Below are 27,081 nucleotides of genomic sequence, written 5' to 3'. Positions count from 1 at the left end.
AACCAACAACAATCCTCAAAATGACCACACCAAACCCAATCCCCCTCCCAACCCTCTCAACCTTCACGCAAACCACCCTAAACATCCCCTCCGCAACCCTAACCCGCCACCCCAAAATCGAAGGCGACGATCATATGATCTTCACCATCGCCGAAAGCCCTCACCACCTCCTCCGGGTAACAAAACCCCGAAAAGACCGGCCCCTGACCGGGACGCAAATGCAAAAGTTCGATATCGCGGTTCGGGAACTCGTGGCTTCTGAATACGTTTCTCGGGGGTTGGATGGGGATATTATACCTAGGGCTGTGGCACATGAAGTTTTGTCTGGAGATGGGGTTTATGCTGTTTCGTTGGAGACTATGTTAGATGGGACGGGGTTGTGTCGGGGTGGGTTAGGGGAGTTTCTCAGTGAGAGGACTGTTGGGGGGTTGGTGGAGTTGATGAGTGTGATGAAGGGGGTTGATATCTCGGGATTGGAGGGGAGGTTGAGGGATTTGGGTGTTAGGTTTGAGGTTCCGTTTATTCCGTGGCCTGAGATTCGGGGGATGAGGGAGAGGGCGGTTATTGCGTGGAGGAGGTTGGTTAGTCGGGGGCAGATTTTAGCGGGTGATTTTGGGGTTACAGATGGGGATGAGTTCGAAGGATTGGGTGAGAGGAAGACGGCGTTTATAGATCGGGTTAAGCGTCCCGATGAAGGGGTCTCTCGGAAGGTGCTCATTCATAATGATATCAAGGGGGAACATATTCTTGTGGATTCTGATGGGGGAATTACTGGCATATTGGATTGGGCGGATGCCGGCGTTGGATACCCGGCGACTGATATTGCGGGGTTGGTGTTGACTGTTGGGATGCGGTTGGCTGTTAGGATTGCGAGGGAGGTTGGGTATAATGAGGATGAGGTCCTTCAGGGGTTGATGCAAGCAAGATGTGAGTGTGTTTTGAGGCTGGATGATCGGTTGAATGGGGATGATGAGATGACGCCGGTTGATCTGTTGAAGGGGCAGCTTGTTTTGTCGATGGAGGATTGTGAACTTGTTGATTGTATGTGAGGTTTTAGAGGATTTGTAGCATGATATTTGGTGTATATAGGATTGCTGTAGTCTAGAGCTTGTTGGTGTGAGATTGATGTATATATTGATCGAAATTAGATAGAATAGCTAGAGACTATGATAAAGTGGGTTTAAGACACGTTACAGATTGATACAACCAATCCAGATAGAAGCACATCATCATTAGAACACCATTATGAATTCATCTCTTATAGCAAGAGCTAGTCTTGTAGGGAAAATGCTTGAATCGATCGCTTAGAAAGATTCTTACAGTAATCGTTGAGAATTCTATTTACTCTATACATACAAAATGATAAAGAAAAGCCCCAAAACCAACCTAAGAATTACCTGAAATCTCCCCAAGAAGAATCTCAAAGCCTTCTTTATACATTTGTAACTTCCCTATATAGCAACGATCGTTCAACATGCAGTATATCGTAAACGGAATATGATCTGCAAGTCACAGCCCACGTCATAACCTACAATTATATGATATATCCGAACCCAAAAGAAGGGCCATAGCATGCTATGCGTTGGCGTTATGTGTCACGGGCTGCGGCACTCTAATTTTATATTTCTGACTGCAGGCTTCGTCAACAGACAACGGAGATACACGTAACCCTTGGACAGCCTCGCGGTGTAGTTGCATGCTGACGACGGTTGCATTTATCTACAAGAGTATCTAGGTATAGCGAATCATTTAAGTTGAACAATGATGGCTCTGACATAAGGCGGTGGTAGGGTTCTACATTATAACGACCATATAACAGGGAAGCGGGTTCTAGACGATTGACAAGGCTTTAAGCTTCTGTAAGGTCACCTCGCATCTGTCACTGCGAACTGGAATTAGACATCAAGGTTGGTCATGAACTGGTCGCTTCCTGACCGCTTATTTGTGGAAGAAACTAGTATCAACCGGTTGTCAAGACTCGAGCTCAGTGTACGAGTATGTTATCTGGAATAATTATATATAAAATGGTGATGCTTTTATTTATTATTCGATTGGGTAAGCCTGTACCGATATTAATAAATATGTATTATATTATCTCGTCAAGAGTGACTATCGAAGATTTATTGATTTATTATGTACTAGTCTACCTAGAATCTTCATCAGATAGGACAACCATCAAGCTATGAACCCATGAGCAGAATGCAGTGTTAAAATAGAGATAACAAGATGAATCTTTAGCCCATAAATCAGGAACGTGCGGATCCCACTCCCATGGGGAAAACTTAAAAATGCCGATCGATACCATTTTACACACGTGGGAGTATCGCCATCAGAATCCGTGATCATTGGTTGATGCACCCGGAATTCGTTTCCTCGGGAAAGCATTCCTGGAATCGATAGGATTTACTCCGTACTCCGATCTATACGACGGGCGATATGGTAATTTGGAATAAGCACGCGTCGGTTACAAATTCCAGACTTTATCGAGCTCTCTGAAGTTGTCTGTGCTTCTGTGCCATTGCATGCTAAGCTACATCAAGAACTTACTGTGTAGTATTGCCCAAGCAAGGGTTGCGCCCTCGTTTAGAACAGGGAGGACGAAATTAGCTCAGGACTGAATATATATCCCTTACGGTGGAAGAAGATATTCCAAGAAATTTCGCTTCCTTTCAATTATAGCCATTGTCTCTGTATGTAGGTCGGGATGACTTGCATGCGACAAGGAAAAGTTGCGAATCTGTTTTCTGAATCGACCCTTGGCCAGCATCTAATCTACTCGGTCGCTTATCTTGACTGAGGTCTAGATTCCTCATCACACGGATCTAATTTAGTCGATGCACTAGGGGGAACTTCGGGTCGTTCTATCGAACCTACTACTATAGTATTGAATCTCGGCCGAGGAAAGCTCATGAGGCTTGAACCTGTGAGGACTTGGGAAGTTGACAAATTTTCGGCAGCGGTTCGGTGACTACCTACCGGGTTGGAAAGTCTATCTCTTCAGGCTGGGTCTCTGGGCGAGTGTGGCTCATGCGAGGGCTGCATGACTCGAAAGCTTGGGGTTCAATTCTGTTCTTCGTCATTAGGCGACAGGATTTATCAGTTAGTATCAAGTAAGAATGATTGTATTTCCATCGTCGATAACTTGTTCATGATTGAGCTGTGACGTCCATTCGGACTTTCTCCGGCTTTAGGGCTGCGGAGCTGCACCGCCACAGTTCGTCCAACTTTTTGTTTTTTTGGTCACATTTTCTCCTTTTGGGGGGAAAGCTATTCCCCGGCGATCTTTGTCTTTCGTGGAGAAGGAGAACTCGTATGTCCTGTCGATCGAACTCAGTTCCTTTCCGTCCGGGTTACTCCCTACTTTTTCCCACACCCTGCTCATTTACTACCCGACCATAAAAGCAAGGTACCCCCTTACATGCGAATGTAACACACTTCAGTGTCAGTCCCTCATTCCAGCCACTCCGCATCACCGCGGTGGCTGGAAAACGTCCCAGCCCTAAGTCAGTTGTGTTGTAAATGCAAGAGGGGCTCACACGAGAAACTCCGCGATAACCAGCCGAAATTACTAGAACAAAATCTCACGCTCTCGGCGCGCAAGACGACCATGGTTGCCGTAGGCAATGGTCGCAGTTAGCGGGTGGCGGAAAACAAGAGCTTTCTCCACATCAAGGGGATTTTGGACTGCGACCGAGTCCAGAGTGCCACTAAAAGACCCTCTGAGCCGGGAGAAGTGTGGCTGGTGAAGTTCCCACTGCAGTAGTGACCCACAACCCAGCTGGACAGTGGGTGGAATGATTGGTGTCTGTTGTTCAATTACGATCTGTTGGTCACTGGTGATCGGGTCCACCGGCGATCCATTTCCTTTCAGTCGGTCAAGAGCGCGGATGAACTTGCCAGCTCCAATCCCGTGCGCTCTCCAGATCAGCTCCTTGATATTGGGCAGTCACCATGACGCTGCCTTTGACGTCGGTGGTCGTACCAACTTCCTGTTTGACTTAATGCAGGGTTAGTACAGTCGCCGTGCAGGATACATCACAGTCAATGTAGTAGGTGATGCTAATTCTAGAGTTGAACCACACTTGAACATCGTCACCACGTTCTTGCAGAGTGCATGGATCTGTACATGGTTCAATCTCATTATGCGGGCTGAAAGAGGACATTGACCGCGATAAGGTACCTTAACCATGGCTCTGGAAAGTCTTGGATTTGCTAAATTAGCCTTTCGGCCTATACCAGCCCATCTCTTCTTAACTGAAAGTGTGCGATGGGAACTTCAACCACGCTGTTTCCCATGATTTCCATGGATACGATAATAAGAAAGGCCGGGAAAGAAACAAAAAAAGGAAAAAGAAAAGTGGGAAACAGAAAAAAAAAAAAAAAAACTTATCTTGAATCCACCCAAACTATCGAGTACTAAACACACGTAGCCTATGAGAAGCTGGCGTGGGATGGAGGTGGGCTGAAGTGGATCTGTGGCGGCAGATTAAATTGGTTAATAGGCCGCGATGGATCGAGCCACTCAGACATTTTACCTTGCAGGCTAAGATTAAAATCAGTAAAATAAGTAAAATCAAATTCGGTGGGCTGGTCAATGACTTCACTTTGCATGGGAATTGGTCCGTGATACTTGCCCTAGCCACGCTGGCTGGAGACCTTGGAAAGCCAACCGCGCAAGTAGCCAGTGACGATCGTATTAGAGAAAGTTCGGAAAAGAAAACAAAAAATCAAAAAAATTCTCTTGTTGATCGGGTCCCCCGAAAAGCTTGAGGTAGAATTGAAATTTGCGCGTCGCTTCCTGCCTTTTTAAACCAGCTCCTTCCCTCCGATCACTTACCCTTCTTTTTCTCCCCTGCCACATCTCCAGCGAACTTCATCCAGCTTCCTCCATCACCTCTCCTCGCTACCTTCTGCCTGATTCACGTCCAGCCTCACACATTCGTCATCATGAAGACCACTGCTCTCTCTTTTGCCCTGCTGGCTGCCGCCACCACCATGGTGAGCGCCGATGTTTCCGTTGGTGAATGCGCTGTAAGTGGTTCCTGTCCATGGTTGCTCGCGAAGAAACACTACTAACGCTTCCCTCAGCAAATGTGCATCAGCAACATGAACGCCAAGGCTTCCGAGCTTGGTTGCTCCAGCGGAGACTTGGATTGCCTGTGCAAGAGCGGCAACTACTCCTATGGTGTGCGCGACTGCACTACTGAGGCCTGCCCTAGCGAGGATGCTGCTGCTGTCGTGGCTGCCGCTCTTGCTTCCTGCCCTAACGGCTCTTCTGACAGCAGCGCTACTGGTACCAACGGTGGTGGTGCCTCCAAGACTGGTGATTCCGCCTCTGCCACCGGCACTGATGCCTCCAAGACCGGCGACTCGACTGCCACTGCTACTGGCTCTGACGCTTCCAAGACCGGTGACTCGACTGCCACTGGCACTGCTACTGGCACCGATGCTTCCAAGACCGGTGACTCTACCGCTACTGGCACTGACGCCTCCAAGACCGGTGACTCTACCGCTACTGCCACTGGTACCGACGCTTCCAAGACTGGTGACTCCACCGCTACTGGCACCGATGCTTCTAAGACCGGTGACTCGACTGCCACTGGCACCGACGCGTCCAAGACTGGCGACGCCTCCACTACTGTGACCGGCTCCACCCTCAGCACTTCTGCTAGCACCACCACCGACGGCTCCAGCTCCTCCGAGACCGGCTCTAACGGCAGCAGCTCCACTGATGGCTCCAACGGCGGTTCCAACGGCGGCAGCGCAACTGAGACTGCTCCCTCCAGCACCTCGACCAACTCTGGCGCTTCCAAGACCGTCCTCGGCAGCGGTGCCCTGGGTGCTCTTGCGCTCGCCGCTTTCTTCGTTCTCTAAACGCTTTATTAATGACCGACTGCACGCTTGGCTGAGCGATGGCGTTCATGATTCCCCGCCTTTCGCCTGATTTGTTTTGCATCTTGTACTGTACATGTTTTTGTAACGGACTCTTCCTTGACGACGGTAGATAATTAGTGACTACCCAGCTATAGCTGAGTCATGACGTACTAATTTGAATTGATCCATAATTACATTTTAACCATTTCTCATGCGTGCATGCCAAGCGTAGCTTATTCTCCTGCTTATTTCTTGATCCGTAGCCGAATTAACATGAAGGCTCGTGATACTCGAACCTTAGATCGATTAGATCAGGGACCATCTAGCTTCAAAGACGCTTGTCTCCTTCGGTACTAAGTAGCTACCTTAGGTTTCAGGCTCTATTCCGGTGGGAGACGCGCACGTGCACCCAATGGCATCACTCCGCATGTGATTGCTTGGCGGTGTGAGGTCAGTTCAACGAGATTATCATTCGATGCGGTTCAGCTGATAGAAGAAGAAACCTGAGTACGGATATATTGAGTTAATATGAACTTCCTGTTGTCCGTGACAAAGCACACCGGAGCAATGGCAGCCAATGCAAGATGACTTCAACCATTGGAGTTTGGCGCCCGTTCACCCGGCGCCGTGGCTGTCACAGGAAGTTCAATATGGGGAAACTGGACGAATGCATATACATATAAGGAGATGGACCAATGTCATGACTTGGATTTAGCGCTAAAATCTACGCCTACATACAGACTCCGTCACATAGACAGAGCGGTACCTGGATAATACTCGGGATTGAGATTCGCAGTCATTCGGCGTCGGAAGGCTAGTTGACCCGTACCGAGCCGAGGTCCAAGTCACGAGAGCATCCTATTCCGGTAATCGTCGGTCTCCTCCTACTCGCTCGGCCTCGGCCGTTCTCCAGCTTTTGACTTGTTTGGAGCCGTTTGTTCATTTTCCTTCGCCCGGTGAGATTGTTTTTGCTGCCTTAATTAATTCGCGTTCTTTAAATTACACCTCTCCTCTCTCTAAACCTCCGGCAACCCGGCATTCTCTAAATCTCTCCCTTTACACTCACCTTCTCTCCCCGCGTCCAGCTTTCCCCGCTCCCGGACCACCCCGCCACGATGTCCTCCGCCTCTGCCTCTACCCCGGAGACAATCCGGGACGACGTCAAGGTCGCCGAGACCAAGGCTGTCAACCAGACTATCGCGCAGATTCGTTCCCTTGTTGCTGGTGCTGCCGGTGGTGTGTGCGCCGTTGTTGTCGGACACCCTTTCGACTTGGTGAAGGTCCGTCTACAGACTGCGGAGAAGGGAGTGTACTCCGGTGCAATTGATGTTGTGAAGAAGACGGTCGCCCGCGAGGGTCTTGTTCGCGTAAGTTATAATTTCGATCAAGTTTGAACTTCGCGTTAACTGGGTCTAGGGATTGTATGCTGGTGTTTCTGCTCCTCTTGTCGGAGTTACCCCTATGTGTAAGTTTCTATCCAGACGACATATTTTACGTTTTAGATTACTGACTGTGTACCAGTCGCTGTCAGCTTCTGGGTATGTTTCTATTGGAATGGCCGACCGTCTTACTTATGTAAAATGGACTCTAACACTTTCCTAGGGTTATGACGTGGGCAAGACGCTCGTCAGCAAGTTCTCCGAAGTGCGCGTGGAGAACAACACCCCCCAATACACCATTGGCCAGATCTCCGCCGCCGGTTTCTTCTCCGCCATCCCCATGACCTTGATCACAGCTCCTTTTGAGCGAGTCAAGGTGCTCTTGCAGATCCAAGGCCAGAACCCGCCTCCTCCGGGACAGAAGCCCAAGTACTCCGGTGGATTGGACGTGGTTCGGCAATTGTACAAGGAGGGTGGCATCCGCAGTGTCTTCCGTGGAAGCGCAATGACCCTGGCCCGTGATGGTCCCGGCTCGGCCGCCTACTTCGCTGCTTACGAATATATCAAGCGCTCCCTGACACCCAAGGATGCGAACGGCAACGCCACCGGCCAGCTCTCCATGCCCGCTGTCCTGGCCGCCGGTGGTGCGGCTGGTATTGCCATGTGGATTCCCGTTTTCCCCGTCGACACCATCAAGTCGCGCTTGCAGAGCGCCCCCGGCAAGCCCACAATTGGCGGAACTATCCGCAGCGTCTACGCCAGCGGTGGTTTCAAGGCCTTCTTCCCTGGATTTGGCCCGGCTTTGGCCAGAGCTGTTCCCGCCAACGCCGCTACCTTGTATGTCCCCTTCTACCATAGCATACGAGACCAATCGACTAACAGTTGGCAGTGCGGGAGTTGAGCTTGCTCACAACTTCATGAAGAAATTCTTTGACGACGAGTGAACGCGAGTTCAATCGATTTAGCGATATCTGACAGAAAAAGAACCTCGGCTATGGTTTTGTAGATTTATTGTTGATTTTATGTCTCAAATTTGGCGTTCCTGTGTTTTTTGTTTGTTTAGATCTTTGAGCATTTAGCGCCTGGATTTCCTGTTTCCAGAACTTAGACTTGATGTTTCCTTGTTGTCTAGATTGGTTTCTAGGAATACCCATGGTTACCGGCTGTTTACAGCTCTAGTTGCAGTATAGAAGGGGACTGTAAATGATGATGGTTGTCTATCGCTCTGCCCGATAGATATCTCACTCTTGGTATTAATCACCTGGAAGCAATGGACTGCGAAAAGACTGAGTATCAATCAAGTTACACAATATACCCATCAGTGTCGATCAAGCCCAATGGTGTGCCTACAACAAAGTCAGTCTAGATGTAGAGAAATACCGACTCATCATTGGCCAGCAACAGCAAGCATGCACGTGACATGTTATCGGCATTGTTTGCGGGAACCGCCGACAGCTCCATCAGTCCTCAATCAACAAACCTCACTCGCGCAATATAGAGCAGCACATTCACGCTCACGACACCTCTACACGAATCCAACACCATCCAATTGCACTCACCACCCCTCTACAAACCCCTCACCAATGCTCTAACTCACACGCACAACCACCCGAACAACCGACCCGAAAATGAACACCGAATTCCAAACCACCCTCACCAACCTCGAAAACAAGCTCAACACTTTAATAACCAGCCTGACCACCTCCCCAACAGCCACCGGCGCGCCCGCAGCAGCAGTCAACCTCCTCGACGCCGATGACGCCCTCACAACCTCGATCTCCACCCTCCGACACCACCAAGACAACTACGCCCGCATCCTCCGTCTCCGGAACGAAGCCGCCTCGCTCGAAGAAAAAGTCAAAGAGATCGTGAAAACAGCCGTGAACTACGAGAAGGAAATCCGCACGGTCTGCAACTCTGATGAAATCGATAGCGACTCGGACTTTGACTCCGATAGTTCGGGGTATGATAGTGATGCGGAGATGCAGGATGCGGGTGGGAGGCCGAGGAAGTTGAGGGGCATTCGGGAGGTGGATTATCGGCTTTTGCTTGATTTTGCGAGGCGCATTAGTAAGTATAATCATCAGGCTGCTGCGGATGCGGAGGCGGGGGCGAAGGCGAGGGTTCAGATTGGGGAGGATCGGGATACGGAGATGACGGGAACTGGAGCGATAGGGACGAATGGAGTAGAGGATGGGGAGGCGGAGCCCGTGTCGAGTGTTACCAAGGATGCGACGTCTTGGTTGGATGAGTCGGCCAATATGACGCGCCAGGTGTATATGTTGCCTTATCCCATGGAGGATCGCATTCGGTTGGGTCTTATGGGGCAGATTCAGTTGGCTGCCGGTGAGGGACGGCCCGGGTTTGATCCTGATCAGGAGGTTGAGCGGTTGATTCGCGAGGCGGAGGGATTGGGGGCTGCGGATGCGCCGCCGGTTGCGAATGTGAGTGATGAGGAGAGCCGTGTGGGTGAGGCTGCGAAGGCTGCTGTGAAGGCTGGGTCTGGTGCCGTTGGTAGTGGTGCTGGTACTGGTGGAGTGTCGGCTGCTGCGCCGAAGCCGAAACCGAAGGCTACACTTGATTTGGATCTGGATGATGACGATGATGAGGATGATTTTTGAGACTTGGTGGAAATGTGCTTTTTTTTATTTATTTATTGGCGGATCTGGTGTACGCGCGATTGATACCACGCATTTGGTCATGCATTGTTGGGAGTATTGCTTTTTATGTGTCATTTGATGACAAAATAAATAAAGACTTTAAGAAGGACCCATGCTCAGTTTACTCGTTATAGATGTATTCTATGCTACTGAGGGATCACTAGTCAGATCTCACGGTATATGACTGGCAAGTTCGTTTTCTATGCGCTATAAACAACAGATCTAGGTACTTCCCAGCAACCCCATAACGCAATAGCAAAAGCCTCCTCAAACACATACACGATTTCCGGCATTGCAATGTAATACCTGCTGCCGCGAATTGAACCCTTCACACATTGTACCCTCTTTCCGCCGAGTAAACATACACGCAACAACAATACAGAACGCATCTCAGGACTACACGACAAAATCGACCAAGCACAATCCAGAGTTCCCGCACGCGTCAAATATGTGCACTATACAAAACTATAATATCGGAGGTGTGCGACTAAAAGCGACCATCGGATTCCAGCGTCTCCCCTCCCGGGTTTGAGCGTCGGGAGAGGCCGATGGTTAATACCGTGAAGTGCCCAGTGATCGATCTGCATGATTCTCGAGCCTGTTTGACGGAAGTTATTCATATCTGGGTAGAATGAGGGGTAGAAGATGTTATCGACAAGTTGATGTTCGGAAACTGGTGGAAGATATTACTGTATTTGTGCTGGCCATTTTCTCTGCAGTGGAAGTGTAAATAGTCCTCAGCGACAATACAGTGTGTTTCCTTTTTAGATGTCCAGATCATGTAGTTCCTTTGGGCTTCCAATTGGGAATATTCAAGCCGATCTCATGACGGCAGTCCAGGATCTGGCTTATTTCTTGCTTGTATAGAATCTTTCAAACTATTACGGTAAATAAAGTGAGCAGTGAGCCCTGTTATGATATCTTTATTCGAGCCATGCTATTAAAGAACCTTGAAACTATCCAGCACTGCAAAGGATATTAGTTTTCCTAGCAATATGATCAACCGATAAAGAGAACCTTAGAATTATCTCTGGGATATATGCACCCCCAGAGACATGTCACTTGTCGGGAGGTCTGTTCTAGAAGTTAACTATCGATCCAGAGTATGAATAGCAATAGGATACGCCTCCTATAATAGATCTCCGCTCGACCAAAATGCCATGGACCTCAAGGTCACGCCTTGACTACCTTATCCCCAACAATGTATTTCCCGTTACAAACTGACTCTCCCTAGTTTCTGCATCTATTGTGAGAATAACGGTCTACGTCAACGAACAGTTAGATTTGCAAATTGCGCATAATTCAGAATTTCAGCTGCGCCATGAGTCATGATGTGGAGAAAGTGATCGAAAAGTTCTCTTCGTGTTGTCTGTTGTGTGGCTGTGCGAGAGATTTATATACTAGACTAGATACACCTACACAAGGCTACCAGCACACGCCACAGGGATGTCCCTCATCGCACTTTCCCCTCATAACCCACTGCAACACCAAAGGCATCACCAAATACCATGAACGAGCAATTCACCTGGACCTCCCCAAACCTAAACCAACACCACTTCATCACCTTCGCAAATCTCCTCGCCCTCCGAAACGGCGGACAGGTTGAACCAGCCTCCTCACCCCATGACTCCGAAGAAAAAGAAGAAGAAGAGGACAACCCCAACAATACCAATGACGCAGACAGCATCAACACAACCCAAGTCCATCAAATCTCAGACTCTGGAAATACCAAACTAAAAAGAAAGTTCCTAGATTGTTTGGCAGAACTCGCTGCCAATGACAAGGGCGCAAGGTTTGTGGCATGTTCTTGTATGAGAGAAGGGGAGGATGAGGTGACTGTGTGGATTAGTCGGAATGAAGGGTTTCGGGAGGTTGATTATACTGTTTTCGAGAGGTTGGGACGTTTGTTAAGGGGATTGGGGTCTGGTGATTCTGGTGAGTTTCTGTCTCAGTGTAGATTTATCTAGGATGGAGATGGGTGGGATGCTGATATGGTGTAGAAGGTCGATATGGAGAGGAACTGTGGAGTGAGATGTTGGTATACTACCGTGCTCGACTTGAGAGCACGTATATCCCGGCCTTGAGGTCGAGTTTGAAGGACTGCGTGCATCTCTTTCGTGATGATCAAGGTGATGGATTTACCACTATTCGACAGGGTCTCTTAGCCTTTCAAAATTTGATCTTCGATGGGAATACCCCCGGCCAAGTCATGACAGACAGACATAGTATACTTGTCATAAAGGCATACGAGTTACGGATGATGAAGCTCGTCCGAGACCTCCTCCAAACCTCCCCTCACAGCACACCACGAACCAAGAAACTATGGGAAAACATCTGCTTCCTCGGTAGATCAAAAGTCGCCTTCAATACATTTAAAGACATTGCCCTCAATCTCCCAAGCTTCAAACAAGTCACCATAATCCCGATACCTCGCGACATCGGCACGCAGAAGGCACTGAAAACCCCCTCAACCTAGAACAAGCATTTAATCTCCTCGATATACCTTTAGACCCATCGACGGTCAAAAAGGTAATAGGTCATAAATGGACCTTTGCCAAAGCAAAAGACAGTTTTAGGGACTTGCAGAAACAAAAGCTTAACGTACACGCCGAGGTACAAATGATCCTTTATCTTAGTAAGGGACGACAAACGTTTGATGGATTATTTCAGTACTTTGGTTGTAGCAAGTACAGCTGTTTTATGTGTTGGCACTTTCTGCAGGCGCATAGTAAGATCGGAACTAGGGGTTGTCATGGTCGGTTGTTTAAGCCTTGGTCTATTCCTGAGGTATCAGGAATGACTCCTGGGAGCTGGGAGAAAATATCGAATGCACTTATACAACTACAGAGACGTCTGAAAAAGGAGCTGAAGGCTGAGATTAAGAAAGAGATTAGCCAAGAAAAGACGTCCGTTGTCGGTGGAAGCAGCATTTTGACCAACCATGACCCTAGCAGTGCGCGAAGGAAGGCCGACATTGAGCGGGTGAGGATAAAGGCTGAGCAGAACCGAGTTGCTGAGGCTTTCAAAAGGTAAGAAACCAAGTAATAACATCTTTGGACAAGTCGTCTCAATCAGGAAAGTAACAGGATTACAGGTTAGAAAAGGAAGAAGGAGCATTGGCACATCAGGCTTCAAGCTCGGATGTTCAGCCAAACGCTAGCAGTACTCAACATGGCCATGCAGAATATCTCGCTGAATGTTGTATTTGCTACCGAGAAACATCGCGAAGTTGCAGTTTATGCCAGAGGGGCTTCTACTGCAGCCAATCGTGCGAGGACAAGCGCTCAGCAAGGCATCTCTTCACCTGTGCGAAACGCCCCTTAACATCCGCGGATTTCCTATATATAAGCATTGGAGAAGACCGGATGCCTGAAGAAGAGGATGTTTGCGCAGACTTCGGCTTCAATTACTTCGAGTCATTTGCAGACAAGAGTAAGCTCTTGGGACTCTACAAAGGCCTATGGATACAGAATGTTCCTGTTGAGGACATCCACAAGTGGCAAGTTGAAGGCTCCCTTGTTGCCAACATCAAAGAAGTTTTTTACCAGATACCTGAGCGATACCGGGGTGGATATTTCCCATGGTTTCTAGAGCATACCCAATGTCTGGATACACTGATAACACAAGAAGAGGCAACGGAGCGGACTGTAACTACATTCTTCGACGAAGCACGCTCGTACCTAGACAAAGAAGACCGCGACAAACGCTGCAACGAACTCAAACCAAAAGCCAAGCGAGACTGCTTCTATATGCTAGCTTTAACCCTACACATGGCCTATCCCAACCCCGTCGAAACCCCCTGGTTCAATTTCGGCTTTTGCACCTGTTACGACGAATATCAGGAAAGGGCTCTCGGGGGCCTGTTTGGAAAGCTCCTCAGCGGGGACAATCTATTCGACGACGTCCCGACCTCCATTCCCCGGATGAAACATATACAAACAGCGACATTCACGGAGTTCTGGAAAGCCTACGAATCAGGAACAATGATCCAACTGATGGACTCAAAGGGCTTCAAACAATATCGGCTCCAATTCCCCTATCTGGAAGAGTTCTTCACAAGCCCACCCTGTGGGCCGCACCTATCTGTCTGGTCGCTGAAGCAGTTCCTGGCTATTTATAACCCGGCTGAGTTCCCGCCCGATAATACGATTAGCGCAGACTACGGATTTATGAACTGTAAGACATTCACGGAAACGTGCACCCTGATGGAGCTTTACAAGAGACTTCTGCGAAAAGCTAGTCCGCTGGATCTCCATGAGGCGTGCGTTGCTGGGAAGTTATTTGAGTTTGCGGAGTGTTTTCACAAGATGGATCAGGCGCATAGGAGGTCAATGAAGGACTTTTATCCCTTGAGCATTGAGTGATTTGGGCAGGAAAAGGACCGATCGGGATGGAGTTAGGGCTGCGATAGATTTGCAGCCCCTGTGTCAGATCTAGCGACTAGTTTTGAAACAATCCACTGGTCGGCACATTAACGATGCATGATTACTCAACCATCCGATTGATTAAGGGGAATTCTTTTGGCCATGAAGCACTGATATCACTATGAAAAAGCTAACTTGGCAGCAATCAATTTACAATCATCGATGTGGACCCCGAAGCCAGTTGACACCGGGGAGAATGAGCAGCGCATCTGACACAACCAACACAAGCGAGGGAAAAAAGTCCACGAATCAAGCTTAATATGATCGCGTGCCATGGAAAGGCCCTCGTGCCCCGCTTTGATCTGTGTCAGATCATTGGAAATTGGCAGTAAGCGACAGATTAAAAAGAAATAATTTGGTGGAAGGTCCAGGAGATAACTAGGTCCGTCCTCGGAGCTTCTTCGGAAAATTTCTCCTTTGTGCAGGGAATTAACTAAAGAGTGTGACTGCCCCAAAATGTGAGATTAGACTTATTGTGTCTGTGCCGCGGAGGTTTGATATCTCGGACGAGAACTTGGTTCTGGATGTATGGCCGTGGCATTTTTGCAGATTCTACCTTTGGGTCTCTAGGTTTGACGGGTCAGACAGTTGGGGAAGTCTCGACGACTCAGTTACCACGAAAAGGGTCTGGACTGTCGTCCGGCGTAGGAAACAGGGGTATTGTTGGGGATGATGTGCAATGAAATGATACTAAATGGGCTCATTAATTATTCGTATTATAATCTACAGTCGAGATGTTTCGGTCCCACTGAGCCAGACAAACGCTTCGAAGGGCTTGATGGTAACCGTTGGTTGAAGTAGGGAATGGCTCGTTCGGCCAGGGTAACTAGAGAGCGCGACATCCCCAGAGGAGTTAAAGGCTTTCTCCGGGACAGACCAGGTTACTTCGTGCGGGCGAAAGTTAGTGACTATAACAGCTCGGCCAGAAGAGGCCATTCGAGCGTAGACAAATAAGTCTGGATGCTCGGGGGATAGGAGCTCAAACGAGCCATATACCAGGACATCGGGGTACGCTTTCCGTAGTCGCAGCACGCTAGCCCAGTAGTGGTACACACTTTCCTTATCGTTGACTTGGTCTAGTGCGTTGAGACTCTGATAGTCATCGTGAACGGGAAGCCACGGTCGAACGGACGAGAATCCAGCGTTGGCAGAGTCGTCCCACTGCATAGGCGTCCGTGCATTATCCCTCGACTTTAATCTGTATTCAGCAAGACAGGCCTCATGTAGTGGGGTGTTTTGTGGAGCGTTGCTGGTGATCCTGACCCTGGTTAGCCCGTGCTCTATGCGAAACGATTACGACCAATGCGCTTACTCATTCCAATGGTTTAAGGTTTCAATATCCCGATACTGGTTGATGCCCCAATGTTTGGGCACGTTGGGCATTCCCAGCTCTTGGCCCTGGTAGATGAACAGAGTCCCGCTCTGAAAGCCCAAGAAAGTGGCCAGCATCTTTGCTGACGGCACCCGGTACTCAGGCTCATCGGAGCCGAATCGCGAGACTATTCGTGGCTGATCGTGGTTTTCGAGATATAATGTATTCCAGCCGTTGTTCTCGTGCATGAATGTTTGCCATCTCGACACGATGGTTTTCAGCTCGTGTAGTTCCCATTTTCTAGATGTAAACTTGCCTCCGGGTCCGTGGTCGAGGGAAACCCTGGACTCGTAGTTAGTTCTGATTAAATATCTCTAGACAGGCAGTATCAACATACGTCTCAAAGTGGAAGACCATGCTCAATTCATTACGATCGCTCCCGACGCTTCTGAGCATCTCGTTAAGGTCGTAGACTTCTGGCATCTCTCCGACTGAGAAAGCATCGTACTGTTTCAGAATCTTACCAATACCTTGAAGGTATTCATGGAGTCGGGGGCCGCATGCGAAATGTTTCGTTCCGTCTTGCCACGGTGAGTCTGGGTTCGTTATCTCGGCATTAGGAAAGTTTTGATCCTTGCTGATAAGATTGATCGCATCCATTCGAAAACCGTCGGCACCCTTATTTAGCCAATAGCGGATGATGTCGTGTACTGCCGCGCGAACGTAGGGGTTCTCCCAATTCAGATCTGGCTGTTCTTTTGCGAACAAATGCAAGTAGTATTCACCGGACGGTTCATCGTATTCCCAGACACTTCCTGTACAACGTTAGAACGGGTCTATCAGGACTTGGTAAACACTATACGCACCGCCAAAGTAGGACTTCCAGTTGTTCGGTGGCTGAGGCTTCCCATCTTCTCCATATATAGGTTTCCTCCAGATATACCAGTCACGGTAGGGGTTGGCTTTGGACGAACGCGCTTCTTGGAACCATCGATGCTAGACACATCTTTGTCAGTGTTGTCTTTGGCCGTGATCCAGGAGTAGCAAACCTGGTCAGAAGTATGGTTCACTACTAAATCCAAGACCAACTTCATTCCCCGCTCATGGATAGCGGCTATTAATTGATCAAGGTCTTCGACCGTCCCATAGGGCCGATAAATATTGTAGTAGTCACTGATGTCGTATCCCATATCGACCTGGGGAGAGCAGAAGATTGGATTGAGCCATAGTATGTTGGCCCCGAGACTTTTGATATAATCTAATTTGGACAGGATACCCTGTATATCTCCAATTCCATCTCCATCGGAGTCCTTGAAAGATGCTGGGTAGACTTGGTATACTGTGCTCTCTTTCCACCACTTCTTCACGTTTTTCTGCACGGGGCTGGTTGATTCTGACCTGGTGCCAGAGTTGAATGGAGACATGACCGGTTCAATAAAGCTCAGAAAATTCGAACTGAAAGCAACGGAAAAATAGCAGGGATCAAAGTCTCGACGGCAGTAAGGGAATTATACGTTCACATGCTCTTATAAATACGCAGGTGACATGAAACCATGACATTATGGTTATGCGCCTCCTCGGCCCTCTCTGAGGCGAGCCGATAATGATCCGTGGAGGCGCATACCCCCTGTGGTCACGGACATACTCCATAGGTGGATCTATGTCGGCAAATAAGTTCCACCAACAACCGAATGACGTGCGACACAGCTCATTTTATTCGTCTATTGAGCTCAAATCATCGAGCTTGTACATAGGGCTAGGTGCGTGCCGATCCACAACCGTAGCATGAGAACAGGATGGAGTGCTATAGGCTCCATCCGGTGAGATCTCCGTTGCTGAAATGGGCATGCTTGTCCGTTGTTCTGAGACGTTGGAGACTTTTGTTGGTGACGGGTATTTCTCGGAGAGATGCAAACCTTGGCCCCGATTCGAGAACTTCTTGGCACGTCTTTTGCCCCAACGGGAAGCAAACATCGTCAACCCATCCAACTTTTACCCCTTCCGGAAGTTAATCAAGTCTATTACTTATCAGATACTACCCAATGCTTGTAGAGTTCGCAGGATGCCTCCAAGGGACGTGCGTTTGTCTTAGCATAGCAATAGTCCAAACGGCTAAGATCGGCTGACCGAGGCCGTTGTAGTGGAAAATATAAGAATGTACGAAGTGCCTCAAGTGAAAGGTTACAGTATGGCATGTTGACGACAGGCAACACTCGGCCGAGGCAAAGTACAAGTCTTCTGTCACAGTGCGGTTAGCTTTTAGCCACTCCGACAGCTCCAGTAACCATTTCTGAGGGCCTTCCCCCTGATTTGAGTCGGCGTGATCAACAGCAACTATCTACGTAGTGCCAGCCCCCTGGCTAGGTACGTATCCACTGTCGTATAATCAGATGATTGGGAAGATAGGGTTTTAGTGGGTAACAGATAGGGGGAAGACCAGATAACAGAAGAAAAAATAATGAAAAAAATATAAAAAAATAAAAAATTAAAAAAAATTAAAAAATTAAAAAGTAGCACTCAGCGGCATGGGCTAAAGACGTGCATCGCGCCTTTTCGTTTGGCAGCATTATAGGCGACACCATGCAGTGATGGCTGCTTAAAAACCGCACCTAAAAAACGACCGTAGAGAAAAATGAGCATGGGTCCAATCCTAGCTGTGGGACCGACCGTCCGATTCTGATCAGTAAAGTGAACGGCCGAATATCCATGGTAGCTTTGAACCGAGTAGCTTTGGCATGAGTGAAGGACTCCTGAGATATTCAACCACGTATCGGAGCAGATTGCCATATATTAAGTGCAATTATAATCTAGAAAGTTGAAGATTTAATATAAATCCAAGGGGACCTCAGTTCCCAGACGGGCCGTCCCGATAACTGATCCAGTAGCGTGGGTATTCTGCACACTTTCACCCAAACCCCAAGCCCTAACCTATCATTCAGAAGGGAGCACGTAGACGCTCCTGAGCGTAATGCCTCTGGTATCCTCGATATGAGGTTGTGCTGCTAATTCTAAGTGTATTAGAACGATTATATGATGATCACTGAGCCAGTGATGCTGATCCAAGAATGGTTTTGTGTTCGGCATCCGCGGCGGTAACCGAAAATTGAATTCAAGACGCGGATGGATGGAAAATGCGCTTTTCGGACGTATGCCAGCTAAGCATAGGCAAAATCGTCTGGATCGCTGCCTTGGAGTATGGTCGTTGTGACATGGTTGCAAATTCGCTCTATGATAGTGAGGGAAAAGTCGGGCGGCAAAACTTGGGTCTATCTTTGAGCCCATGAAGCTTCCAACTTCTGGATCCGAACGCTCGTCTCCCATCCAAGATCCGCCTCGATTCCACGTAGAAGATCAACAACTATTTGGCGTTCCTCCGGATTTTCAAAACATTGTCCGACTGCAAACAAAAGCGGTATCGTATAAACACGTGCGGCACTCCGAGGACGACCGAGTGCAATGCCACAAATTTCCCGACCACGATATTCGGTCTCTTTCATCAACTCCCGGTACCCTTGTAGGCGGTCAAAGGCAGTGCTGGGCCCGCTGACTGCATCTGTTGGCCTGTTCAGGGATAACGCAAGGCGTCCAAAGTGGTACTGCTGCATTGTCGCAGCACAGGATGTTAGACCATAAAATATCTCGGGAAAGGGCAAATAAATGATTTCGGGAAGCTTCGTTAGGTCTTTGGGATAGTCTAGTCGTAGACACGGGCGGAATGTCTCCGGTAACCCTTCGAACCAGGTTTGAAAATCGAAGCAGAGTTTCAACCAGGTGGAAGTAGAAGGGTATGATGCTGAAGATGGTGTGGGTGGATCACTAGATGAAAGACCGGTTAATTGTTCCCATTGTGACTTCTTCGACTCCGCTAGAAAATTGATCACTTTTGCAACGAGCCAAGTCAAGCTGTTAGCTGCAAGGTCTTCGTGTGATAACGCCTTATCGGTCATATCCTTGGCATCCAATGATATGTTCCCCGATTCATCAATTGAAATGCCGGCAGCTCTCCATAATGAAACGTTGTCCTGGTCAAACTGAGTTGGAACTCGATTAATATAAGCACTTAAGTAATCCAACCGGGCAAGGTTCCAGAACGCCGCCCTAGCCCCTTGAGGTAGTAAACATGGAATAGGCGAAGTACCGCTGTGTACTTCTATCAAAGAGTCAAATAATGACTTTATTCCAGAAAGGTGCCTGAAGCGATTATGAGTATTTAGTTGTGACAAACAGGTGGAACGGGGTGGTCACGCACGATTGCCAATTTTCTGCGGGTTCATCCAAAATCTTATACATCGTCATGATAGTTGAGGCTGCGAGGATATTCTCTGCCTTTCTTGAGAAAGTGCTGGCAGCGGCTTCTTCGGCAGCGGAACTAGACTGCTGTGGCTGAGAACTCAACCATCGGCTGGCGATTTGAATTGCCGATTCTTCTAAAATGGCCGAGCTAGATACGGAAGTGTAAGCTTCAGAGATGGCGGAATTCATGCGGGAAGCGGCAATATAGTAGTAGTTAGTTGCTTTGAGAAACCAGTCCACTTGTGTCGCATTTGGATAGATTTCCATGGTCGCGGGGCTTGTGAACATTCCACCACTAGCTGGTGACGTTGCGCCTTTCATCCTGCCGAGATGTTTCGCAGCCAGAGCGGCAATTGCAAAATTTAAGAAGGGATCATTGATCGCGCGTATTGGTACATGAACTTCAAAAAACCGGGTCGAGTCCGAGACGTCTAGCCTGTCCTTCAATCAGCGCGAGTCACACCGACACTCTTTCAAGGTCTTACGTACCAAGGCCCCAAATTTTCCGAAAAATGTCGAACCAGAAACGCTATTTCATGTTCAGTGCCCGTTAAGAGTTCAGAAAAGATATCCTGGAACTCGTCTCTCTCGCTAGGTTGTGATGGGCTCCCCGAGGCAGTATTAGAAGATGGGGGCCTGGACCGAACGATATTGTAAGCATTACCCGGGACGTGAGGAGATGTAGCATTATTAAAATTTAGTGGACTGTGGCCAGCACTCCTGCTAGAAGTGCTCCGTGACTGGTTCAATCCAATAATTTCAGTGGGCGTGGTGTCTGTGATGGGCTGGTTTGCCATGAAATTAACAGCATTCATTCGAACGGGCGATTTTGTCGCGTTAACCCTTATGCTCTGGGTTGGTGAGTGAGCGCCTGGTTGACTCGACTCGCTAGATCTCCAGCTCGCAGGAAGTGCAGAATGGGCTTGACTGGGACCAGCACTTTGCTGGTCACCATGTTGGTTCGAGCTGAGCAAGCGTTCACCTGTAGCCTGTTGATATGAGACACTGTCCCTGAAGCATTGGATGTTAAGGTACGATGTGCCAGCTTACAGTTTCTGTGCCTTTGCTTGTATGTGGCTTTGTGTGACTTTCTTGGTAGGGCGCGTATCGGCGCCTTACCGAAGCGCCTTGGTCTATAAATTTGCGCGTTTGAACATATCCCGGACAGTCCACCCCAGCGTTCGTGCATCGCTGACACTTCGGACGTGCCTCATCACACTAGATGGTTTAGAATGGAAGACGGTAAGTCAAGCTATGGTTGGCACGCACCTTGAGATGCCTCTTTTTGCATCGCTCACATGCTTTGTTGGATGGTACCCCAGGCATGGTGTCCACAGTGTAGTGGGGCTTCCAATTGTGGCGAAATAGTATCTACTTTCATCAAATACAACAGGCATGAACTGTCCCTACATGTCGCGACACAGCGGGGCCCCTTGACTGCTATTCGAGTGCTCCATCGGTTTTCAGATAACCGTAATGGTTTTAGTTTGGAGACTATCGCAGGATTGGAGAAGCTTCTGTCGTCAGGGATTCTTGGCAGCGGCCTGATCACGGGACGGCTGTACCTCGGATGAGGTTCGGAGATCAACCCGACTTCGGATCACGGAACATCATTCTTCCACATTATTCTCTATGATCAATACCGAATACGATGTCACCTCTATCGCCCCAATCTTACAGGTACATCCTTCAGACGGCTCTCATGGATCACTAGTCATGCTGCGGACAAATGAAAACCAGCCGAAAGTTTTTCGTGGGCTTGTGAGCCAAGCTGGGCCACGGAACACCCATCGCCCCGTGGAGAACACAGTGACATCACAGTCAATGCCCTCAGTGGCAGCATCTAGTAGCGAAAGGTGTGATACTGGTAGTATCTCCGACGTGGAAAAAGGCCATATATATGATGAATGGATTCGTTAGTTTCTGCTGGGTAATCTCATAAATATTGTATATACTAATGCCGCTAGGTGCTGGAAAACCGCACAACTTAGTCTGCTCTGGCTGTCGTTATCCAGGCAATTTGTTATTGTGTGAAACTTGCTGCAGGTCTTACCACGGGCCATGCCTGCCATCGCAAGATGCATCCTTATTGACTGGATCGTTCCACTGTCCATCCTGCAGACACAAACGGTGGGATCAGTCACCTCCTCAATTCGACAGGTCCGCACCTTCGTCTAACGCTTCACGGGGCAGTACTCCTGGTGTAAATGGCTATAGCCGAGTCACCAGTCCCCGTGAATATGCTTCTATAGATGGACGCCGGACCTTGGCAGCTCTGGGCCCATTGGCAGGACCCACCCAGGTTCTGTCTATACGATCTCCGCCTGATGTCGACCGTCATCAGTCTTCTGAAGATCACGGGAATTTTGCAACTCCGGAAACTGACGTCCTGTCCCGCGCCAGGGACCTTCTTGTTGACTATGGTCAACTTGATGCTGACAAAGATATAAGGCCCGAGCTCTTGCTGAAATTGGCGTCAATGATGACAGAGCTCGAAGCCCAACAATCACTGCAACAGGAGGTTCAGGAACTGAAGGCAGAAAATGTTGCTTTGCGAAACGAGAATGCCAACTTCCGGGGATACTTTACCTCCCGGCTGCCAACAAACGAGCCCATGATCAACTCTTCGTCAAACATCATCCCTCCGATCTTCCCAAGGCCGTCGTCCGATACCAGTGGGAAGACTTGGGATAGGATCGTGATGGATTTAATCTAACCTTATCCAGGTATAAGTGAGATGCATACACTGCTCATCGATACTCGGGGAGGGCAATATCCTTTGCGCGTCAACTCATGCATATTTCTCACGAATTGTTGACGACATGGGGCTCCAACTCCGCTGGTGTCGTCACTAAGATACAGACCTCAAGGAAATTCGACCGTATCCAACTCGTTGGGAAGCAACCCCAGGACACCCACCAGATGGCTGAAGCATATTACAAGTCTTTATCGGCCACTATCTCCATGCGCACTGGCATCAAGTGGATTGTAAAAGGTATGGAATATTCCTCAGGTACGGCTCGACTGTCAAAGGAACTCAGTACACGCATTATGGTTTTACCCCCCGAGGTCATACGATCTTGTTTGATGTTCGACCAGGCTCTTTCAATAGGGCCCAATCAAAGGTGGAGCAGCGTTCCAACGAATTGCGGGGTTACGCCGAAGCTATAATGCAGCCGAAGTAAGATCCGAAATGATCGGCATTTACCCCCAGAAACTTGTCTGCTCTGGAGTACAGTCCCTTCTGGTCTGGGTCATTTTTGTACACGATTTTCCCTAATAGGCTGTTCTGTTCCTAGTCGCAGCGGTAATTTCCGCCATGTCACATCGTTCCACAAAGAGGGGGTGCATTCAATGTCACATCTCAACAATTAGTTCAAGTCGCTCTGACATGTCAAATAATTATTGCGGGGATCAACAGAAACACATGTGGCCCCTTTCAAGGTAGAGCATTTAAGGAATGTCAGTTCCTACAGTTCAGCCACATTGGAAATATGCAAGGGGTGAAACATAGCAGTGCGTGCGTGGTGCCCCTTTCCTGAGAATATTCCTTCAATACGGAGTACCTTCCTGCTGTTTCCCTCTTTATTTAATTCATCAGATTTCCGATACCTGCATGTGCGATCTGAGTCCCACAATATGTCAGGCTTCTTCTCTCGGAAGCTCCTAGGGGCGATTGCTTTAACGTTCTCATTTCTTAACCAAGCAAGTGGACAAGATACGGGTGCAAATGAGTTTGATGTCCTAGACTATGTTGATCCGCTTATCGGAACTTCCAATGGAGGCATGTATCTGCATGAAGGCAGTTCTGCATGCACAAGGCTGACTAGGTGATATAGGGCATTCCTTTGCTGGGGCGACACTACCATTTGGTGATTTTTTCCCTTATTTAGCGTCTGAAACCAGCCGCTAACATACACAAAGGTATGGCAAAAGCGGTAGCAGACACACAGGGCGAAAATCAAGCTGGCTTTGCATTTGACACCGAAACGGTCACTGGCTTCTCACATACCCATGACTCCGGGACGGGGGGTGTAAGTGACGACCTTGAACATCTTTCTACCGTAATTCGTAAGGTTCTGACCTACTCTTAGTCGCCATCTATGGGGAATTTTCCTATATTCGCACAGCCTAATTGCCCAGACGATGACCTCAACCAGTGTAAATGGCAACAAAACGATCGCGCAGTCGCGTGGGTACGAGACTCCCCCAAGGCAAGACCAGGCTACTTTAGCATCGCTATGGAAAATGGTGTACAAGCTGAGATGACGGTGACAAACCACTCGGCATTATACCGATTTACTTTCAACAATGTCCCCACAGAGTCGCTCAGTCCAGTGATTCTGGTTGATCTCATGGACCTGCCCCAATCGCGAAAGGGCGGCATAGCCTCAGTTGATTCTTCTGGGCGCTTGACTGGGAACGCAACATTCAACCCGAGTTTCGGTATTGGGTCGTATGAACTCCATTTCTGTGTAGACTTCAAGGGTGGCGATATCCGCGACACAGGGACATGGGTCAAAAATCGGGCTAATTCCAGTCAGAAGACTGTCAGTCTTGTCGAAGACGGGAGCAATACCCCAGCCACCCTTTCAGCTGGTACATTCGCGAGGTTTCATACATTGCGAGACAATACCATCACTGCGCGTGTTGGTGTCAGTTTCATGAGTGTTGAACAGGCGTGCTCCAACGCAGAGACGGAGCTGCCCAATTTCGACTTCGCTAACACAGTGTCTGCAGCTGAATCTGCCTGGAGAGATAAACTGAATGTAATAAGTGTTAATGCAGAAGGCATCTCATCCGACTTACAGAAGGTTTTCTGGAGTGGTGCGTATCGAGCCATGATTAGCCCGCAGGATTACACGGGAGAGAATCCTCTTTGGAAAAGTGAAGAACCGTATTACGACAGCTTCTATTGGTGAGAGAGCCCGCCGGGCCAGATGATTAAGTCACTGACGAGGAACTTACAGTATATGGGACTCATACCGTGGCGTACACCAATTGCTGACTCTGATGGATCCCTTGTCTCAATCCCGAATGATCAGGAGCCTGGTTGACATTTACCGCCATGAAGGCTACTTACCTGACTGCCGTATGTCTCTTTGCAAGGGGTACACTCAAGGAGGGTCTAATGCAGACGTTCTCATCGCCGATGCGTTTTTGAAGAATGTCAGCGATGTCGATTGGGACACAGCATATGAGGCCATTGTAAAAGATGCGGAGGTTGAACCTGCGAATTGGGGTGTCGAAGGGCGCGGTGGTCTTCGGAGCTGGAAGGGACTAGGTTATATCCCTACGGATGACTACGACCCTGATGGCTCAGGGCTACACACACGCAGTATTTCGAGAACCGTCGAATATGCATACAATGACTTCTGCATCGCTGAAGTGGCTAAGCGAATGGGCCATGACAGTGACTATGAGAAATACCTCATGCGAGCTTCTAACTGGCAAAATATGTTCAAGGATGATCAAAGATCTACAATCAACGGTGTGGATACAGGTTATGTGGGCTTCATGCAGCCTCGCTATCTGAACGGGACATGGGGATATCAGGACCCAATCTTCTGCAGTCCACTGATGAACTTTACATCTTGCTACCTGAACCCAGATGGGCACGAAACATATGAAGGAAGCTCCTGGCTCTATACATTGTACGTCATTCACCTTTGGTATAATACCCTAAGCTGACATAAATACGCTTAGTTATGCACCTCAGGATATGAGTCTACTGATAAAGCGACTGGGCGGCGCTCAGCTCTTTACATCTCGACTGAACTACCTACACGATTCGGGTATACTTTATGTTGGGGATGAGCAGGCCTTTCTTACCGTTTTCCAGTTCCACTATGCTGGTCGTCCGGCACTCTCGGCGGCGCGTTCCCACTTTTACATCCCGTCTCAATTCAATACATCCGTCTCTGGCATCCCCGGAAACGACGACGGTGGAGCGATGGGCTCTTTCGCTGTGTTAAGCATGATAGGCCTCTTCCCAGTCCATGGACAGGATGTCTATCTGATCACTCCACCATTCTTCAAAGAGATCAGTATCCGGAACAGCGTTACCGGCGCGGTTGCCACAATTCGCAACCTCAACTTCGATCCTACTTATAAGGCCATCTATATACAGAGTGCTACGCGGGATGGTAAGCCGTGGACGAAGAATTGGATTGGTCATGACTTTTTCAACCAGGGTGGTGTGCTTGAGCTCGAGCTGGGTTTGACGGAAAGTGCTTGGGGGACGCAGAATGAGGATCTTCCTCCCAGTATGAGTCACTACTAAACAAAGTGTCCATGGGACCGGTCTCTCTAGATTAATTGACTGGACTTATTTTGGAGCAATGTACATACGTACCAATGGTTGTAAATGAGTCCTCATACCGTCTACTATTTTACCATACGCTTTGCTCTACAGCTCATAGGGTTACAAGTAAATACATACGTCCATGATTAATCTATAAACCATGTTGTAAATCTATTTTAGTCCAATACTCGATTCCATGAATCAGAGGTTCCGCGTTTCTAGAGATTGAAGAGTCACCAAGGGCCTTGCGCACGGAGCACTTTGACGAATCGATAACTGCACCCAATTGGGTATTTTCTCCATTCATTCATTCAGACATTTAGTATGCACCTATTTAACCAATATATAGCATACAAATGATGCCAAAGCGTGCTACATTTTCAGTTGAAAAGCATTAATGTGCGTTCACATAGAACTGATTTTCTCTCTAGTCCTGCTTTTGCATACCTACGAGCATTGCTGGCACCATCGATCATTGCTAGCTGACTGCCAAGACACATTCACACTTACCTGTCGAACTTTGCCAGTCTCGAGGAGGCCAAAAGGACCTACTGTGTTCATTACTTGTCAAAGTGTTTAGGCTACGGACCGGGGGTTGAAGTAGGGTATTTGGGAACTACTCGAGCTAAAGCAACCTGTACATAAATCCCGAGGAAATGAAAAGTTCCCAGAAAGAACTTAGGGCCTTCCTGAAATTACATACTAAAGACGTGTGGAGCTCTCTGCAAAAACATTCGAGGTGGGTCTCAATAGCTCCAGATCTATTGGGTTATCCTGAGTGTTGGCTGTATGTTCCCGCTAGATGTATCCACAGGCATCATGATTACCACACCAA

At 48.5% G+C, this 27,081-nt stretch overlaps 12 protein-coding genes across 12 annotated transcripts; 8 read left to right on the top strand and 4 right to left on the bottom strand.

Annotated features, from left to right (window-relative positions):
• Positions 1 to 20: 20 nt before the first annotated feature.
• F9C07_12957 (uncharacterized protein) lies at positions 21 to 1,049 on the top strand (the record flags this gene model as incomplete). The annotated part of the gene is made up of 1 exon (XM_041287704.1): positions 21 to 1,049. The coding sequence occupies one exon, from the start codon at positions 21 to 23 to the stop codon at positions 1,047 to 1,049; it is 1,029 nt and encodes a 342-aa protein (XP_041150819.1).
• Positions 1,050 to 2,669: 1,620 nt separating this feature from the next.
• F9C07_12958 (uncharacterized protein) lies at positions 2,670 to 3,080 on the bottom strand (the record flags this gene model as incomplete). Its single annotated transcript, XM_071507927.1, has 3 exons — positions 2,670 to 2,767; positions 2,875 to 2,921; positions 2,977 to 3,080. 3 exons carry the CDS (start codon positions 3,078 to 3,080, stop codon positions 2,670 to 2,672), a joined length of 249 nt encoding a protein of 82 aa, XP_071367536.1.
• Positions 3,081 to 3,350: 270 nt separating this feature from the next.
• Positions 3,351 to 3,953, bottom strand: F9C07_2206341 (uncharacterized protein; the record flags this gene model as incomplete). Its single annotated transcript, XM_071509633.1, is given in 3 exon segments — positions 3,351 to 3,499; positions 3,607 to 3,931; positions 3,951 to 3,953. 3 exon segments carry the CDS (start codon positions 3,951 to 3,953, stop codon positions 3,351 to 3,353), a joined length of 477 nt encoding a protein of 158 aa, XP_071367535.1.
• A 994-nt stretch (positions 3,954 to 4,947) lies between these two features.
• On the top strand, positions 4,948 to 5,874 carry F9C07_12959 (CFEM domain protein; the record flags this gene model as incomplete). Its single annotated transcript, XM_041295657.1, has 2 exons — positions 4,948 to 5,031; positions 5,089 to 5,874. The coding sequence occupies 2 exons, from the start codon at positions 4,948 to 4,950 to the stop codon at positions 5,872 to 5,874; spliced, it is 870 nt and encodes a 289-aa protein (XP_041150820.1).
• Positions 5,875 to 6,432: 558 nt separating this feature from the next.
• F9C07_1959218 (carnitine-acylcarnitine carrier protein) lies at positions 6,433 to 8,221 on the top strand. Its single transcript, XM_041295658.2, has 5 exons — positions 6,433 to 7,241; positions 7,291 to 7,339; positions 7,396 to 7,412; positions 7,477 to 8,090; positions 8,143 to 8,221. The coding sequence occupies exons 1-5, from the start codon at positions 6,990 to 6,992 to the stop codon at positions 8,195 to 8,197; spliced, it is 987 nt and encodes a 328-aa protein (XP_041150821.1). The 5' UTR covers positions 6,433 to 6,989; the 3' UTR covers positions 8,198 to 8,221.
• Positions 8,222 to 8,881: 660 nt separating this feature from the next.
• Positions 8,882 to 9,874, top strand: F9C07_12961 (vitamin-D-receptor interacting mediator subunit 4-domain-containing protein; the record flags this gene model as incomplete). Its single annotated transcript, XM_041287698.1, has 1 exon — positions 8,882 to 9,874. One exon carries the CDS (start codon positions 8,882 to 8,884, stop codon positions 9,872 to 9,874), a length of 993 nt encoding a protein of 330 aa, XP_041150822.1.
• Positions 9,875 to 10,768: 894 nt separating this feature from the next.
• F9C07_2264799 (uncharacterized protein) lies at positions 10,769 to 12,389 on the top strand (the record flags this gene model as incomplete). Its single annotated transcript, XM_071510183.1, has 3 exons — positions 10,769 to 11,705; positions 11,763 to 11,848; positions 11,914 to 12,389. The coding sequence occupies exons 1-3, from the start codon at positions 11,422 to 11,424 to the stop codon at positions 12,387 to 12,389; spliced, it is 846 nt and encodes a 281-aa protein (XP_071367534.1). The 5' UTR covers positions 10,769 to 11,421.
• Positions 12,390 to 12,709: 320 nt separating this feature from the next.
• Positions 12,710 to 14,277, top strand: F9C07_2077189 (uncharacterized protein; the record flags this gene model as incomplete). The annotated part of the gene is made up of 3 exons (XM_071508833.1): positions 12,710 to 12,942; positions 13,008 to 13,480; positions 13,544 to 14,277. The coding sequence occupies 3 exons, from the start codon at positions 12,710 to 12,712 to the stop codon at positions 14,275 to 14,277; spliced, it is 1,440 nt and encodes a 479-aa protein (XP_071367533.1).
• Positions 14,278 to 15,060: 783 nt separating this feature from the next.
• On the bottom strand, positions 15,061 to 17,073 carry F9C07_12963 (putative alpha-amylase; the record flags this gene model as incomplete). The annotated part of the gene is made up of 5 exons (XM_041295666.1): positions 15,061 to 15,595; positions 15,650 to 15,991; positions 16,047 to 16,464; positions 16,516 to 16,645; positions 16,699 to 17,073. The coding sequence occupies 5 exons, from the start codon at positions 17,071 to 17,073 to the stop codon at positions 15,061 to 15,063; spliced, it is 1,800 nt and encodes a 599-aa protein (XP_041150824.1).
• Positions 17,074 to 18,675: 1,602 nt separating this feature from the next.
• On the bottom strand, positions 18,676 to 21,583 carry F9C07_1959401 (C6 finger domain protein). The gene is made up of 5 exons (XM_041295667.2): positions 21,212 to 21,583; positions 20,993 to 21,160; positions 20,432 to 20,931; positions 19,899 to 20,378; positions 18,676 to 19,840 (listed from the first exon to the last, which is right to left on the bottom strand). Exons 1-5 carry the CDS (start codon positions 21,266 to 21,268, stop codon positions 18,916 to 18,918), a joined length of 2,130 nt encoding a protein of 709 aa, XP_041150825.1. The 5' UTR covers positions 21,269 to 21,583; the 3' UTR covers positions 18,676 to 18,915.
• Positions 21,584 to 21,658: 75 nt separating this feature from the next.
• F9C07_2206334 (PHD finger domain protein) lies at positions 21,659 to 22,658 on the top strand (the record flags this gene model as incomplete). Its single annotated transcript, XM_071509632.1, has 2 exons — positions 21,659 to 21,857; positions 21,910 to 22,658. The coding sequence occupies 2 exons, from the start codon at positions 21,659 to 21,661 to the stop codon at positions 22,656 to 22,658; spliced, it is 948 nt and encodes a 315-aa protein (XP_071367532.1).
• Positions 22,659 to 23,120: 462 nt separating this feature from the next.
• Positions 23,121 to 26,759, top strand: F9C07_1959235 (alpha-1,2-mannosidase, putative subfamily). The gene is made up of 6 exons (XM_071508532.1): positions 23,121 to 23,726; positions 23,782 to 23,814; positions 23,867 to 23,976; positions 24,037 to 24,860; positions 24,913 to 25,596; positions 25,649 to 26,759. The coding sequence occupies exons 1-6, from the start codon at positions 23,582 to 23,584 to the stop codon at positions 26,223 to 26,225; spliced, it is 2,373 nt and encodes a 790-aa protein (XP_071367531.1). The 5' UTR covers positions 23,121 to 23,581; the 3' UTR covers positions 26,226 to 26,759.
• Positions 26,760 to 27,081: the final 322 nt, after the last annotated feature.

This window comes from Aspergillus flavus, chromosome 8 (genome assembly GCF_009017415.1).
Source record: "Aspergillus flavus chromosome 8, complete sequence".
NCBI lineage: Eukaryota > Fungi > Ascomycota > Eurotiomycetes > Eurotiales > Aspergillaceae > Aspergillus > Aspergillus flavus.
Note: the sequence above shows the minus strand (reverse complement) of the source record. Positions and strands in the feature narration are given on the sequence as shown.

What these genes read in the sequence shown, in the direction of transcription:
- F9C07_1959218 (XM_041295658.2), top strand. Translation starts at nt 6,990, where the DNA reads ATGTCCTCCGCCTCTGCCTCTACCCCGGAGACAATCCGGGACGACGTC. An exon ending in CCCGCGAGGGTCTTGTTCGC is followed by an intron (nt 7,242 to 7,290) that starts GTAAGTTATAAT and finishes AACTGGGTCTAG; the next exon opens with GGATTGTATGCTGGTGTTTC. An exon ending in CCCGCCAACGCCGCTACCTT is followed by an intron (nt 8,091 to 8,142) that starts GTATGTCCCCTT and finishes AACAGTTGGCAG; the next exon opens with TGCGGGAGTTGAGCTTGCTC.
- F9C07_1959401 (XM_041295667.2), bottom strand. Translation starts at nt 21,268, where the DNA reads ATGCCTGGGGTACCATCCAACAAAGCATGTGAGCGATGCAAAAAGAGG. An exon ending in TCGGAAAATTTGGGGCCTTG is followed by an intron (nt 20,379 to 20,431) that starts GTACGTAAGACC and finishes ATTGAAGGACAG; the next exon opens with GCTAGACGTCTCGGACTCGA. An exon ending in CCCGCAGAAAATTGGCAATC is followed by an intron (nt 19,841 to 19,898) that starts GTGCGTGACCAC and finishes TAATCGCTTCAG; the next exon opens with GCACCTTTCTGGAATAAAGT.
- F9C07_1959235 (XM_071508532.1), top strand. Translation starts at nt 23,582, where the DNA reads ATGTCAGGCTTCTTCTCTCGGAAGCTCCTAGGGGCGATTGCTTTAACG. An exon ending in TATCGGAACTTCCAATGGAG is followed by an intron (nt 23,727 to 23,781) that starts GCATGTATCTGC and finishes TAGGTGATATAG; the next exon opens with GGCATTCCTTTGCTGGGGCG. An exon ending in TATTACGACAGCTTCTATTG is followed by an intron (nt 24,861 to 24,912) that starts GTGAGAGAGCCC and finishes AGGAACTTACAG; the next exon opens with TATATGGGACTCATACCGTG.